At 55.9% G+C, this 13,300-nt stretch overlaps 2 protein-coding genes and 2 non-coding genes across 7 annotated transcripts in view; 2 read left to right on the top strand and 2 right to left on the bottom strand.

The window, feature by feature from the left end:
• The first annotated feature begins 652 nt into the window (after nt 1-652).
• On the top strand, nt 653-724 carry TRNAH-GUG. The gene has a single exon. It is a non-coding gene; the product is annotated as a tRNA-His (tRNA).
• Nucleotides 725-1,167: 443 nt separating this feature from the next.
• On the bottom strand, nt 1,168-1,239 carry TRNAH-GUG. The gene has a single exon. It is a non-coding gene; the product is annotated as a tRNA-His (tRNA).
• A 224-nt stretch (nt 1,240-1,463) lies between these two features.
• LOC122163456 (sodium/nucleoside cotransporter 1-like) lies at nt 1,464-9,464 on the top strand. Of its 3 annotated transcripts, none has more exons than XM_042824703.1 (18): nt 1,464-1,836; nt 2,670-2,765; nt 2,838-2,932; nt 3,033-3,124; nt 3,377-3,566; nt 3,675-3,816; nt 4,454-4,567; nt 4,995-5,072; nt 5,343-5,423; nt 5,710-5,790; nt 5,916-6,041; nt 6,805-6,935; nt 7,074-7,242; nt 7,367-7,564; nt 8,006-8,087; nt 8,442-8,540; nt 8,922-9,033; nt 9,176-9,464. In XM_042824703.1, the coding sequence occupies exons 2-18, from the start codon at nt 2,682-2,684 to the stop codon at nt 9,291-9,293; spliced, it is 1,992 nt and encodes a 663-aa protein (XP_042680637.1). In that variant the 5' UTR covers nt 1,464-1,836; nt 2,670-2,681; the 3' UTR covers nt 9,294-9,464. The 3 variants fall into 3 exon arrangements, with proteins under 3 accessions (XP_042680637.1, XP_042680635.1, XP_042680636.1); XM_042824701.1 differs by having other exon boundaries at nt 2,638-2,765; XM_042824702.1 differs by having other exon boundaries at nt 1,740-1,836; nt 2,642-2,765.
• A 303-nt stretch (nt 9,465-9,767) lies between these two features.
• Nucleotides 9,768-13,300, bottom strand: part of ALPK3 (alpha kinase 3) — a 30,236-nt gene continuing 26,703 nt past the window's right edge. For both annotated transcript variants that reach the window (XM_042824713.1, XM_042824714.1), the window contains 7 exons: nt 13,053-13,180; nt 12,901-12,936; nt 12,519-12,793; nt 12,098-12,186; nt 11,652-11,869; nt 11,404-11,452; nt 9,768-11,244 (listed from right to left, as the gene is read on the bottom strand). In XM_042824713.1, coding sequence (XP_042680647.1) covers nt 10,923-11,244; nt 11,404-11,452; nt 11,652-11,869; nt 12,098-12,186; nt 12,519-12,793; nt 12,901-12,936; nt 13,053-13,180 — 1,117 coding nt within the window. In that variant the 3' untranslated portion in view covers nt 9,768-10,922. The remainder of the gene's footprint in view (nt 11,245-11,403; nt 11,453-11,651; nt 11,870-12,097; nt 12,187-12,518; nt 12,794-12,900; nt 12,937-13,052; nt 13,181-13,300) is intronic.

Raw genomic sequence — 13,300 nt, 5'->3', positions numbered from 1 at the left:
GGTGCCTCCCCACCCTCTGAGTAAAAAATTTCTTCTTAACGTCTCACCTACATTTCCCCCTTTTAGCCTAAAGCCATTCCCCTGACCTATCTCTAGTCCTCCTCTTGGTCCTCCTGTACGTCCTGTAGCCCTCGCAGCATCTCCATGCCTCCTCTGCCCCACTCCAGCAGCTCCGCACCCTTCCTGCGCTGGGGGCCCCATTCTGGGATACCCCAAAGAGCGCTTTATTCATCAGACCCAGCGCTGCCGGGTCGGCGTCCTGCAGAGCACCTCCCAGAGCACAGACACTAAGGGGCCGAGGGAAGGAAGAGATGGATGCAGGCGAAGGGCGGTCAGGAAATGCCCATCGCACATTCGTCCGCACCTCCGAGCTCTTGGGGCTGGGCGCAGGCGAGATGCGGAGCAGAATTGGCAGCAGGATACAGAGCGCTCATAGCCGCGAAGGGTCACGCCGGGTCCCGCGGCACAGGGGCCCGCAGTCGATTGGCGGATGGAGCTGCCATTCATCCTGCATCGCCATGGAGACAACGCGCGACCCTCCCCTGTCAAAGCAGCGCGGGGCGGGGGCGGGGCGATGACGTCACAGTGAGATCAGCCCGGCTGAGCCATAAGAGTGTGCAGAGGGGGTTGCCTTGCAGAGCTCCGGTAGCGCGCCGTGATCGTATAGTGGTTAGTACTCTGCGTTGTGGCCGCAGCAACCTCGGTTCGAATCCGAGTCACGGCATCGCCTCCGCACGGCGGTACCACGGCACAGGGGCTCTTGTTTTCTTTTTCCCTCTTATTTTCTCCTCTTTTTTTTCTCTTTTCCTTATCTAGTTCCTGCTTTTTTTTTTTCTTCTGTTTCTTATCTAATTTTCTTCTTCTTTCTTTGTTTCTTCTTTTTTCCTCCTTTTTTTTTTAATTTTCTTTCTTTTCCCATCATTTTCCTCTTTTGCTGCTTTTTCTTTTTTTCTTTTTTTTTTTCTTTTTTCTTTTTTCTTTTTTTCTTCCCTCTTTTTACCCCGAACAGCGACTGCCGAGAGCCGCAGCTGGTGGGAATGCAGGAGCCGCTGCGAGAAAGGAGAGAATGACATTAAAAAAATTGACACGAGCCGGCAGCGAGCGTGGGATCCACGAGGAAAAAGAAAACAAGGGCCCCTATGCCGTGGTACCGCCGTGCGGAGGCGATGCCGTGACTCGGATTCGAACCGAGGTTGCTGCGGCCACAACGCAGAGTACTAACCACTATACGATCACGGCGCGCTACCGGGGCTCTGGGCGCACTGGGCGCCGGCGGCACTCTTAAGGGATGCGGGCGGGCTCGGCGCTCAGGACGGGCGAACTGCGCGGCGTCCCCGGCCGGGCCTGCGGGCGGACGGCCCTCACGGCTCCGCGCGTCCGGCAGCGCGTGGCCGAACCCACCGTGCTGCGACAGCGTGGCGCGCGACCCCCGGGCACCGCACAGCGCTGCTCGTTGCGCTCCCGCCGAACAAATGGTGCCCGACTTCGCTCGCGTCCGTCCCGCATCCATCTGCACCGTGCAGCTTTGCACCACCACGTCCCTTTGTACTTTGCGCGGTTTTGCACCGCTGCGGCGTTTCCCCAGCTTTATTTCTTCTTCCAGTGTTTTTTGTTTTGTGATTTTTATTTTATTTTAGCGGGGCGGGAGGATCCCTGCGGTGTTGTTGCGGGTGCTCCAGGGCCGGGCGCCGGGCACAGCTCTTTGGACCGAGCGGTTAATGGATAACTGCGGGGCCGGGTCGGGCGCTGCGGGACGGAGTGTGAGTGCGGGGACGAGGCGTGGGGGACGAGGGAGCAGCGAGTGGCCGCGCTCGGGATCTGGCGGAGTGCCACCAGGTTGGTGCTGGGGCGCTGGGGGTGCCCAGGGGGCTCCTGAGTAGTGGATGTTGTTCTGGGGTCCCGAGTCCTGGGAGTGCTCGAGGAGCTCTGCTGCCCACCGTGGACCGTCCCTGCAACAAAGCGAGGGTGGCACTGGCCTCTGCCTCGTTCGCTGCCCCCACGTGAGGACCCTTCACGCTCCCCTCTGTCCTCCCGCGGTCACCCATTGCTTTCCCTGCAGCTGCTCTGCTCTTCTCCCATCCTTCTCCAGGCACAGGTGTCCCAACGGGATGCTCCAGGAACTCTGCACTTCGCTAACACTGTTTTTTCTTGCTTTGCTGGACCAGTTCTCCCAGCATGATCCTCCTTTAAAACCGTCCCCATGCAAATCTCTGTTTATTCCTACATGTTCCTCCTGCCCTGTTCCTGTCACCAGCGTGAAAAGCCTTTCTTCCTTATTCTTAGCTGGAGGGCACTTGGTGAGGGAGATGGCCAATTTCAGTTTGTACAAAATCTCCCGTTTTTGTAAAGGGCTCTGCCCTGGAGGAGGGGTGCTGGCTCTCCTCATTGCATTCTGGGGTCTGACACTTTCCTGTAATCCTTGGGAAGCAGGGGAGAGCAAAGACCCTCCTGGATGGCAGGGAAACAGTGGGCCAGCACACCCAGCCCTGCACACCCTAAAGGATGGCTACTCAATTTGCTGGCACAGGAGCTGCTCTGAATCCCTCCTGCAAAGGCTGTTCTCCCCAGAGACCCCAGACCAAAAACTGGGGGCAGACATTTGTCCCTCTGGCACTGACCCAGGCTCTGTGTCCTCAGCCAGTGGGTCACTCGCCATGCTGTGTCTCTAGCACCGTGAAGCAATGGCACATCTAGAGATGGAAGGAAACCAGATAAACCTGGACAACCTCGAGAAAGGCATAGACAACTCTGCTTTCAGCTCCCTGGTAAACCTCCCCATTCTCTCCCTGTTGGGGTGCAGGAGTTGCTTGGGCGCTCCGGCTAACGATGTTTTCCAGGGTGAGGAGGAGCTCTGTGAGGAACATGATGGTCCACATGGTGGGAATGAGAGGAAGAGAAGAGAAGGCAATGGGAGAGTTGCTTCATACTGCAGGTAGGGTAATCCCCGGAGACGTGCGCACAGAAATATCTCCAATGGTCATAGCAAGCTCAAAATTGGGCTGATCTGCACCTCGTGTGTCCACTCTCCCCAGGAAGGCCATGCAGCCAGCCTCCAAGGCAAAGAGATTCTGCAAGGCTCACGCCAAGGCATTGCGAAGGGTCTACTGGGGGCTCCTTGGAGCAGGTGAGGACTTCCCACCACCTCCACATCCCTTTGGCTGCCCATGCAGCATCCAGGCACTGCGGCCCGCATGGAGGCTGCACCTCATCAGCCACACGGTCTGCTTCCTGCTCATCCTGCACACAAAGGAGAGCCTCTAAGGTGGCCAGGGAAGGATGTTTGGAGGCAGCATACCTCACTGTTGTCCCCAGTTAGTGTTGTGAATCCATGATCTCACGATTCTGGTGTTTCTGACCCCCCGCATGCCTTCCCCAGCCTACCTGTGCTACTTCATTGCGGCGTGTTGGTTCAACTTCCAGCGAGCCCTCGCCTTGGTCGTTATCACTGCGGTGGTCATCTTCTTCATGTGCTGGAGCCTCTTCAAGAAGTACTGTGGGGCAAAGGTGTTGACACTCCTCAGCCCCCTTTGGAAATGCTTGCAGAAGTCCTGGCCATGGCTGAAGTGGTGAGCAGGGAGGAGGCTGGGCATCTTCCACACAGTCAACTGCTGCTCTCTCCAAGCTGCTCTCTGTGGGGACTGCCTATCTGTGACAGTTTGGAAGTTTCTTTGCAGGCTGCTGTATGTACTCCTCCTGGGAGGCCTGGTGACGTGGCTGGCTTTGGACACGGCCAAGAAGCCAGAGCAGCTCATCTCCTTAGCTGGCTTCTGCGTTTTGGTGCTCTTCCTGTTTGCCTTCTCCAAGCACCACAGCGCAGTACGTTTTTCAGGTGTGGCTTGGCCATTGCTCCCCTCACAGGAGGTGGCACAGAGGAGAAATCCATGGGCTCTCTCTGCAGGAAGTAGAAGCTCCCAGGGCAGATCTGGACACAGCTTGGGGAGCAGAGCTGGGTGCTGCAGCCCCAACGCCACCCCGCTATTCTCCTTCCCACTGCTCAACTTGGGGCTCCCCATGTTACCACTGTCCTATTTTCTACCATAGCTCTCACACCCGTACCCGTGTCTGTGCTTCAGGTGCCTGTGGGCAGAGGAACATCCTGGTGGGTTGGGCAGAAGTGACTGAAGTCCCAATGGCTTTCAGTCCAACCTTTTCCAATGTTTTGGACAACCAGTCCAGCCCTTTCCTCCAAAGGGTTGGTGAGCATGCAGTAGGGATCTGTACTACCAGTCAAACAACCAGAAGATCTTTGTGCCCTTCTCCTCCATTTCGCCAGCTGTTTCCTGACTCCCACCAACTTGTCTTCCTCCCCAATTGCCAACCCATGTTTGTGGGTTTCTGTGACACCTTATTAGCATGACCATCACCCAAGAGCCACTGAATGGGCAGGAATCCAGAGAGGTAAGTCTGAAGGCTCTGCTAACACCTCAGTCACCGTTCTGCTGTTGGTCCCCAGGTGTCCTGGAGAGCTGTTTTCTGGGGTCTTGGCTTGGAGTTTTTAATTGGACTCTTCATCCTTCGAACAACCCCTGGCATTCAGGCTTTCCAGTGGCTGGGTGACCAGATCCAGGTACTGTTCCTGCTCACCCCATCCCATGCTTCAGTCCTCCATGTAGGTCCTGGGACCAGTAAGAGGAGCTGAGAGTGGTACAGGCTGGAGGAGCTGCCGTCCCCTTGTATTGCCCAAGAGAAAAGCCACCTCTTGTCTGGTTTTCTAGCACAGCCCTGGCCCCTTGGTGTGGTACCCCTTGCAGGGGCTGCAGCAGAGCCCCATTTACTCAGAGACACCACACTAAGTATTCTCAGCTTAGGTTTATCTGCTGGGGCAAGGGAGCTGTGAGGTGAAGGGGCAGTCCACTGCTAGGTAAAAGAGATACTGGGACAAGAGCCCCCAGATCCCATCGCTCTGCTGGGGCTTCTTACCCTCATCTGGGCTGCAACTGGGACATTTTGATCATGGAGATCTCCCTCCTACCATGTAACATCACCATTTGCAGGTCTTCCTAGGCTATACCAAAGCTGGCTCTAGCTTCGTTTTTGGGAATACACTCATTGAAGATGTCTTTGCATTTCAGGTCAGTTTGTGGAATGGAGTATTGGGAAGGCGAGATAGAGTCTGGTTTTTCTTCTGGCCTTAGCCAGAGTTCGACCAGCTCAAGGATGCTTTGTGTGCACCCATGGGTCTCTTGCATGCCATGGGGTATTTGCACTAACCCTGTTCCTCTGCAGTGTTGTGGCACCCCAATAGTGTGGGGTGGCTGTGCAACATCACACCACGCCCAAGTGTACTTTAGATGCACTGCTCAACAGCCCTTTAATCTCACACCCTGGTGCCTTGTCTACAGAGTCTGCCCATCATCATTTTCTTCAGCTGCGTGATGTCCATCCTCTATTACCTCGGTGTCATGCAGTGGCTCATCCTCAAGGTAGGGCCCAGCTTTTTGATGGTTGTGGAAAGAAGAAGGACCTGCCAGTTACTGCAGCTCCTATGAAAAGCTGAAGGATGTCCCAAGAAAATTGGGGTTGTACTAATTTGGGCTGAAGTGATAGACACAACCTTCTCTTTCTTACCCAAACCTGGGGCTGATGATACTCCCTGGTCTGTGGGCACTCCTGGACATCACCTCTGTGCAGCTTGGCAAGGGCAGGCTGGAGTGGCCAGCCTCATGGGGTGGCTGTCTTTGCAAACACAGCGGCTTTGTGTTCCCCCAGATCTCCTGGCTCCTCCAGATCTCGTTGGGCACCACTCCTACTGAGACGTTGAGCGTGGCAGGGAACATCTTTGTGGGACAGGTAAGGCTTGTGGCAGGCGATCCAACTCCTCAACAGCTCCTGATGGCAGAAAAAGGGTATTCTCCTCCCTTCCTAGGAGACCCTCAGCCCTGTGTGGTGTCAGCAGAGGTTTTTCTTTCTCACAGACTGAAGCCCCGCTGCTCATCCGCCCATACCTTGCAGACATGACCCATTCTGAGATCCACGCCGTGATGGCTGGAGGCTTCTCCACCATTGCAGGCAGTGTGATGGGAGCCTACATATCCTTTGGGGTGAGAACACAAGCAGCTGTATGGCTCATTTTCCCTGCTCGAGGGTCTGGTGTGCCAGAACTGCCCTGGGCAAGTGGGGTAAGAAAGCCCACTGTGGGTCTCCTTCCATAAATGAGATGCCCTCATGTTGGCCTGGCCAAAACCCCAGAGTCCTTCCACAGCAATCAGGGCAGATCTCACTGCACCATGGAATAATGTAGCCTGGAAGGGCCCTTGGCGGTGGGGTCTCTGGTCCACCCCTTTGCCTGAGCCCCCACTGATGCTCTCACCAGTTCCTCACTGTCTCAGAACTGTGATATCCGGATGTGGCCTCAACCTGCTGGCTGAGCTCCCGCTATTTAAACATTAATTAGTCTCCTTAAACAGGGAGCCAAGGGTGAAAGGACAGAGAAATGAGAAACTGCAGTGCAGAGGGCAGGGGCAGGGTAACAAGGCTGTGGCTGTGATACACTGCTCGTCACTAGGTACAAGTCAGCAGTGTTCTTGCTCTGATACTGATAAAAGGGATAAAGAGGGGGCAAGGATCATCAAGATGAAGTCAAACAAGAGAGAAATTAACATCTCTGAAGTTACAACTGCTGTGGCTCTAGCAATGTTTTCATCCAGATGAGCTACCCCCCGCATCCTCAGTGGCTAAGATGGGAAAAACAGGCACACTTTCCCACTCCGAGTGAGCAGAGTGTCCTGGGTTGGTCCAAGCATTGCTGGCAATGTGCTTGGGCAGCCTCATACAGGGTCTGAGCCCACAGTCTGCCTGTTGCAGATAGATGCGGCATTGCTGATTGCAGCATCTGTGATGGCTGCACCCTGTGCCCTTGCCATGTCCAAACTGGTCTACCCTGAAGTGGAAGAGTCCAAGTTCAAGGGCAAAGAAAGCGTTCGTATCAGCAGTGGGTGAGTGGGAGCAGAGGGGTGGCACGGGGCAGCTGTGGGTGCAGTTTGGGCACTGCAGGTGGCACAAATTTTGGAGACCCCGTAGTGAGGTCTGCAGAGTCTGGCAACATGATCCTGTCAGGGTTTCTTTCCTCCCAGGGAAGAGCGGAACATCCTGGAAGCTGCCAGCAATGGGGCTGCCGCCTCCATAGGACTTGTGGCCAACATTGCAGCCAACCTCATTGCTTTCTTGGCCGTGCTGGAGTTCATCAACGCTGCCTTGCGCTGGTTTGGGGAGATGGTGGAAATCAAAGACCTGTCCTTCCAGGTACTCCCAAGTTCCCCACCCATCTCCACCTCTACACACTGCCTGATTAGATCCCCAGCAGCAGGTGCCCAAGCCAGGGGCTCTACAAAGGTTCAACTGTTCCCTCCTGGGATGCTTTTCCTAGATGATCTGCTCCTACGTCCTCATGCCTGTGGCCTTTCTCATGGGGGCAGATTGGGCAGACTCGCCGCTGGTAGCAGAGCTGCTGGGGATCAAGATCTTCCTGAACGAGTTTGTGGCGTACCAGCAGCTAGCCACGTACAAGAGGAACCGGCTGTCAGGCCTGGAGGAGTGGAGCGGGAGCAGGAAGCAGTGGATATCTGTGAGGGCAACCACCACCTTGCTGGGTATAGGGCAGGGATGGAACTGAAATGGGGCACGGAACCTGGCCAGGCTGGGTGCTAGGCAGCAAGGGGGGGGCACCATTATTCTGGGGATGGGGGCGGGGGGGGGCACTTGTGGCCATCTAGATTTGGACATCACTGCTAGGTGTGGGGTCATTCTGAAGGCGACAGTGAAACCATGTCCCACTGGTCCTGCCCTCCAGAGGGCCAGACTATGATGCTCTAGGGCCTCTGCCTGCTGCCAGTCCATCTTTTCCCATTGGCAAGCTGCCCCTCACCTGTCCCTTGCTTCTATAAAAGCTGAAATAATTGGGATGGGACTTGTCTCCATCTCAGCTGGCTGGGCTGGGAACTACAACACGGTGTTGTGGGGCTGCTGTGGGGCCAAGGTGATCATCTCCTGCCTCTGTGCCCTCCAGGAGCGTGCTGAAAGCATCACCACCTTTGCACTCTGTGGATTCGCCAACCTAAGCTCCATTGGGATCATGCTGGGAGGCCTGAGTGAGTGTGACCCACATCCTGAGTATCTGGGTATGGGGCAGAGGAAGCTAAGGAGTGGGAGCTGCCTTCAGGCCTCTGTGTTCAGTCTCTTATTAGCATGCAGGTAAGAAATGGGGCTTGCACAAGGTGATGTGGGTGATTTTGTACCGCATCCATGGTGAAGGTCACCTGTACATCCCACACACTCACCGACTGAGCAATGGGGCATAGAACAGAGGTTCCAGATGGCTCTGATGGCAGAGCAGTAGATGGCAGGGCCACCTGGGGACTTGGCACTTGTCTCATCTGTTCCTACTCCCAGGCAGAGCCAAAGCAAGGATCTGTCTTGCCCCAGCTTCTGCTTTGCCCCTGCAGCCTCCATGGTTCCTCACCGCAAGAGTGAGCTGGCTTCCATTGTGCTGCGAGCCTTGCTCACGGGCATCTGTGTCTCCATGCTCAACTCCTGCCTCGCAGGTAGGTCCCTGCCCACTGCCACTGGGAGGAGACAGGGCTGGGCAAAGAGCTGAACACACCTGTGAGTGCAGCTGCAGGGATGGGGAAGGCTGGCTGCCCTCCCCATGGCTCTCATAGGGCCTTCAAATGCTGTGCTCTCCATCAGGGCCCCCAGATCCCATAGCTCTGCTGGGGCTTCTTACCGTCATCTGGGCTGCAACTGGGACATTTTGAGGGTGGCTGTTAAAGCTTTGGGAGGGGCTCCCTGGCATCACTGCTGCAACTGCTGGGAGGGATGTGGAATGTGGGACCTGCGAGCACAGCGCAGGGATGGCACTGCCAGGGTATGGGACTGAAGTGCCCAGTCCCTCAGAGCCCCAACCAGGAGGCCTTGTCTCCTAGGCCTCCTCTATGTGCCAACAGAGATGGGCAACTGCGTGACCATCCTTATCAACGCCAACTTCACCTCTACCAACTATAACATATACACGTGCTGCAAGCAGCTGTTTGCGAGGTGGGTGTGTAGCAGGGAGACAAGAAGGATCTGGAGCTGCGCCATGCTGCCTAGGACTGAGGTGCACGAGCATCTGAACCGTCACTTTTGCTGTGGGGTTGGCAGGGCAGCTCTTGCCCTGACTGTGCCTCTCTCCTTCCAGCACGGTGCTCGAGAATGGGACGCTCTACTTTACGGGAGCGTGGGACAGCGTGCCGGAGAGCCTGCCATGCCTGACAGGGTGCTGCAGGCACTACAACCACACACACTGCACGGCATGAACCCAGAGATACCACCCCCAGGTAGCACTGCGGTCTGCACAAGCTGGCCTCAAAGGCAGAAAAATCCCCAACAGCTGGACAGAAATCACCATGCACCTTGTAACCAGCATTCCTTGGTGCTGGCCCCATGGACAGAGGGGAAACCGATTGCAAATAAACTACAGAAATCCCCATGCTTGTGCTCTGCTTCCTCTCTGGTCCTGACTTCAGCTGTTCTACAAAGGGCGTGGGATGTCTTGCTGGGGCTGCACCCCGCTGCGCAGCTCCCCATAGCTGCTGTTTGCTAGCGACCTTTCAAGCCAAGCCTTCATCAGGTGCCTCTTTAAGGTTCACCATCCTCTTCTCCTTATGGCAGGTATGAATGGAGTAGAGATGTCACTTGAAGCCATTTCCTTTCCCAAACACAAGCTGTCCCATCCTGCCATGCTTGGATGCATCTCTTCCGCAGGAACCACAGGGGGACAGGCCAGTCCTTCTTGCTTTATTGCACTCGAGTACCCCCAGTCACCAAGGTGAACACATATGTACCCCATTATTTTACAGCGGCCCAACAACAAAGCACCAGGGCCCCAGAGCACACCACGCTCCCTTCCCTCCTTTGCCAGGCTGCAGCGAGCCATTTTTAGATTCCACCACCACTGCTATATTTAGAGGGGCAATGGTAGCACCCATGCTCTGCGGCGAGACAGAAGAAGCCAGACCCAATGCAGGGAGCTTTACTTTGCAGTGTGAGCACCACTGCCTGTCCATCGCTGACTGCAGAACCAGCCTCCATCCTGCACCAGGGATGCTGCCACTAGGGTACGTGTGAAGTGTGGGGGGGTGACACTCATGAGTGACAGCAGTGCCCCACTCCTGTGCACCCTGTGTGAGGTAGAGCATCTTTAGCCATAGCAGCACCGCAACCCTCAGCATCCATCCAGGCAGGGGAGGCTGGGAGGACAAGTGCGAGAGCCCCCACCCCATGCAGCTACCAATACCCTGCTACGAGGCTGCCCCACACTCCAGAAGCCCAAGCAATAGCAGCAGGCAAGCAGAAGTGCTGCAGCTCTCCATTGATCCTCACTAGAGTGAAATGTTTGCAATCAGCATGCAAGGGACCAGTGGGACTCTACTTTGGTTCACATCCTGGAGACCAAGCACTGGCTGGGCTTTACAGAGGACATGAAAAGGGATAGGAGTAGCAGCATGTGTCAGGGCAGCATAAAAAAAGCTGTGAGGAAGGAGAGCCCATGCTCCCAGTCAGCTCAGGGAAGTACCGGGACACTGCTAGGAAAGGGGCATGGCAACGTCAAAGCCCAGGGAGCCAGTCTGATGGCCCGTGCTTCAAATGCTCAAGCAAGACAAAGGGAAAGAGGTGGGAGAAGAAAAAAAGCCCCAGTTCAGGGGTGTGCACGGCCCCACAGTCTCCATAGCTGGCAACAGCTTCTGCAGAGAAGCCCATGGAAGACCCCACAGGAAGGCACCATCACGCCCATGGCTGTGCTGGCTCTGCTGCAGAGGCAGCCGGGTGGCTCGCACTAGCACACATCACACAACACAAACGTCACGAGCTGGGGCAGGAGCCAAAGGCAGGAGCGCCTCTGGCCTGCTCTGGCACAGCAAGGGTCCCCGCCAATGTAGCTACGGCTACTGAGGGCAAGTAGGCCCGCCAGCCTCGCCAGGCCCGGGTTTGGAGGCTGCCTGGGCCTCCGCCGCTTCTGCCATTCTGCGGGCACTCCTGGGGCTCACAGTAGTCTTGCGGGTGCCCTGGGGACTTGCTGCCCCCTTCTTCTGAAGCTGGGGGCTGGATTGGGCAGACTTCCTGCCCATGGAGGGGCTCTTGGAGCCTTTGGGCTTGACCGGTTCCAGAGTCTTCAGGCCCAGGATGTCACAGTAATGGTTGCACTGGTGAGTCGCAGCAAACTGCTCCAACAGGGAGGGGAAGCAGCTTTCCTTCAGCCCCTGGTACCTGCAACAAAGCCACTCTCAGCTCTCCTTCGTGCCAGGAGATGTCCCACCAGCTGGCGAGGACAGCGGCCAGCTGCACTCAGTCGTGCCCCGTCACACAAGTGGCAGAGCTGGGGTCAACGTGGGGACAGCCCACACTAGCAGTGAGAGAGTTACTCACCCTTTGAGGTTGGTTGCTATCCGCACATTGGTCATCTTCCAGCCCACTCCTGCAAAGAAAGGGACAACAACCAGTTCCTGCCCAGGCAAGGATGGGCACCACAACCACTCTTTGAGCAGGGCTCCAAGGCACATGGGGAAACAGGCAGGAGGGCAAGGCTGGAGCTATTGCTCCTCCTTTTGCAAGAGTGAGGTGAACAGCCGCGGGTATCAGGTGGGAATCATAGAATCACTGGAACATCCCTTTACCTTCCATGTCAGTCACAAGGATGTTTCCATTCGTCCACTGGTAGACCCAATGCTGGAAGGTGCAGCATTTGAGCACAATCTCCGAGGTGCCTCGAGCCACCAAGCTGCCATCTCTCTCAGTGACACAGTACTGCTCACAGGGTCCACCCAGGTCCTCCTCCATTGTGGCGTAAGGGATGTTGTTGGCCGGTCGGTAAATCAGGTACAGAGGAACTATCCTGTGTGGCAGCACACAGCAGGGGTCAGCACCAGTTGCAGAACTTTCCACCTCAGCAGAGATCTGCATCTACTTTTTGCCTTCCTCCCCATATCCCCTCCACGTGAGAGTGGGAGAACAGGGAGCTGCCCTTCGGGATGTCCCCAGTGCCCCACAGGGGACCCTCCCACCATCTCCCCAGATGCTTTGCTCCACTGTCAAGCTAGCAGAGTTGCAGCACTGTACTTACTCGGGCACTGCTCCAAAACCAGGGACAGCACGGGCCTCAGCAGCAAAGATCTTGCAGTACTCACGACTGGAGTTTTGGATTTTACATTCCTGGAGATTCAAGCAGGAGAGTCAGGGACCTGTCCTGCCTTCTGTCAACAAGCCCACATCAAAGCTGTGAGACCCCTCCACCAGAGAAAGCAACCCTTGGAATCACTGCCAGTTGTTCCCCTGTCTCAGCAGTCAAAGGACAAGTGAAAGATCTGAGTAGCTCTGCACTGCACAGAGAGAATGGCTGAAGAACACGGATATTGCCAGGGACATGGCTTTACTCAATCAGAGCATTCAAGAAGCGGAAAGAAATTAAGAAAGCTGGGTACTATGATACGGACAGATGGAAAACCCAGGGGAGACCCAAAACGGCTATAGCTCACAGTGCCCACCTGGATGGTGATATCATAGTTCTTCTCGATGAGGCTGTTCTCGTTCTTGGTCCCAAAGACAATGAAATTGTGCACTTTGATGATGCAGGTGCAGCCAGACTCAAAGACAGGCTCCAGGCCATAGATGGCTCTGGCACGGCAGGCTTTGCGTGGGAAGCCAGCACCCAATTCCATGTCCACGCTCATCACACGCCCGAAGAATTTATCTCCCCAGTAGCCCGCATCAGCCAAGCCCTTTGCGAACACCATGGGTGTCATCTCGATCTCCTCTCCAACTGGTGGAGGGAAGAGCTGGTGAGGAGGGACAACACAGGCACATCCTGCCCATCCCACAGCAAGGCCGGGTGGCCAGGGCAGCAACTCATCAGCACGTCATCCTTACCTTCGATCTCTTCCCGCAAGATAAATCCTGACAACACTGGAGGAGACAAAGCAGGAGAAGAGTCAGAGTTCTGCCAGGATCTCACCCTGCCTCAGAGCCGATCGCACAGTCACACAGGTGTAAGAGCCACCAGGCAGCTGAGGGCACCTCACCTTCTGGGCTGAGCAGGAAATCAGTGGAGTCCGTGCCATATTCATTGCTGATCACACACCGGTAGACTCCACAGTCCTTCTGGGATGCCTGCACAATGGCCAAGGCTGCCTGGCCCTCATCGCCAGCACTGGAAGAAATCAGAGTATGGGGTCAGCCCTGTGCGCTGCACAGAGGCACCTGGGGCCCCGGAGCTTTTGGATGTGGGCATGAAAACAAAACCAGCCCATGGGCATGCAGGAAGGCAGGA

The sequence above is a fragment of the Centrocercus urophasianus genome, unplaced genomic scaffold (genome assembly GCF_019232065.1).
Source record: "Centrocercus urophasianus isolate 14NV4802_14NV808 unplaced genomic scaffold, USGS_Curo_1.0 seq_23, whole genome shotgun sequence".
NCBI lineage: Eukaryota > Metazoa > Chordata > Aves > Galliformes > Phasianidae > Centrocercus > Centrocercus urophasianus.
The sequence above is the reverse complement of the archived record's forward strand: the minus strand, read 5'-3'. Positions and strand labels throughout refer to the sequence as shown.

What these genes read in the sequence shown, in the direction of transcription:
- LOC122163456 (XM_042824703.1), top strand. Translation starts at nt 2,682, where the DNA reads ATGGCACATCTAGAGATGGAAGGAAACCAGATAAACCTGGACAACCTC. An exon ending in AGCGTTCGTATCAGCAGTGG is followed by an intron (nt 6,936 to 7,073) that starts GTGAGTGGGAGC and finishes CTTTCCTCCCAG; the next exon opens with GGAAGAGCGGAACATCCTGG. An exon ending in TGCAAGCAGCTGTTTGCGAG is followed by an intron (nt 9,034 to 9,175) that starts GTGGGTGTGTAG and finishes CTCTCCTTCCAG; the next exon opens with CACGGTGCTCGAGAATGGGA.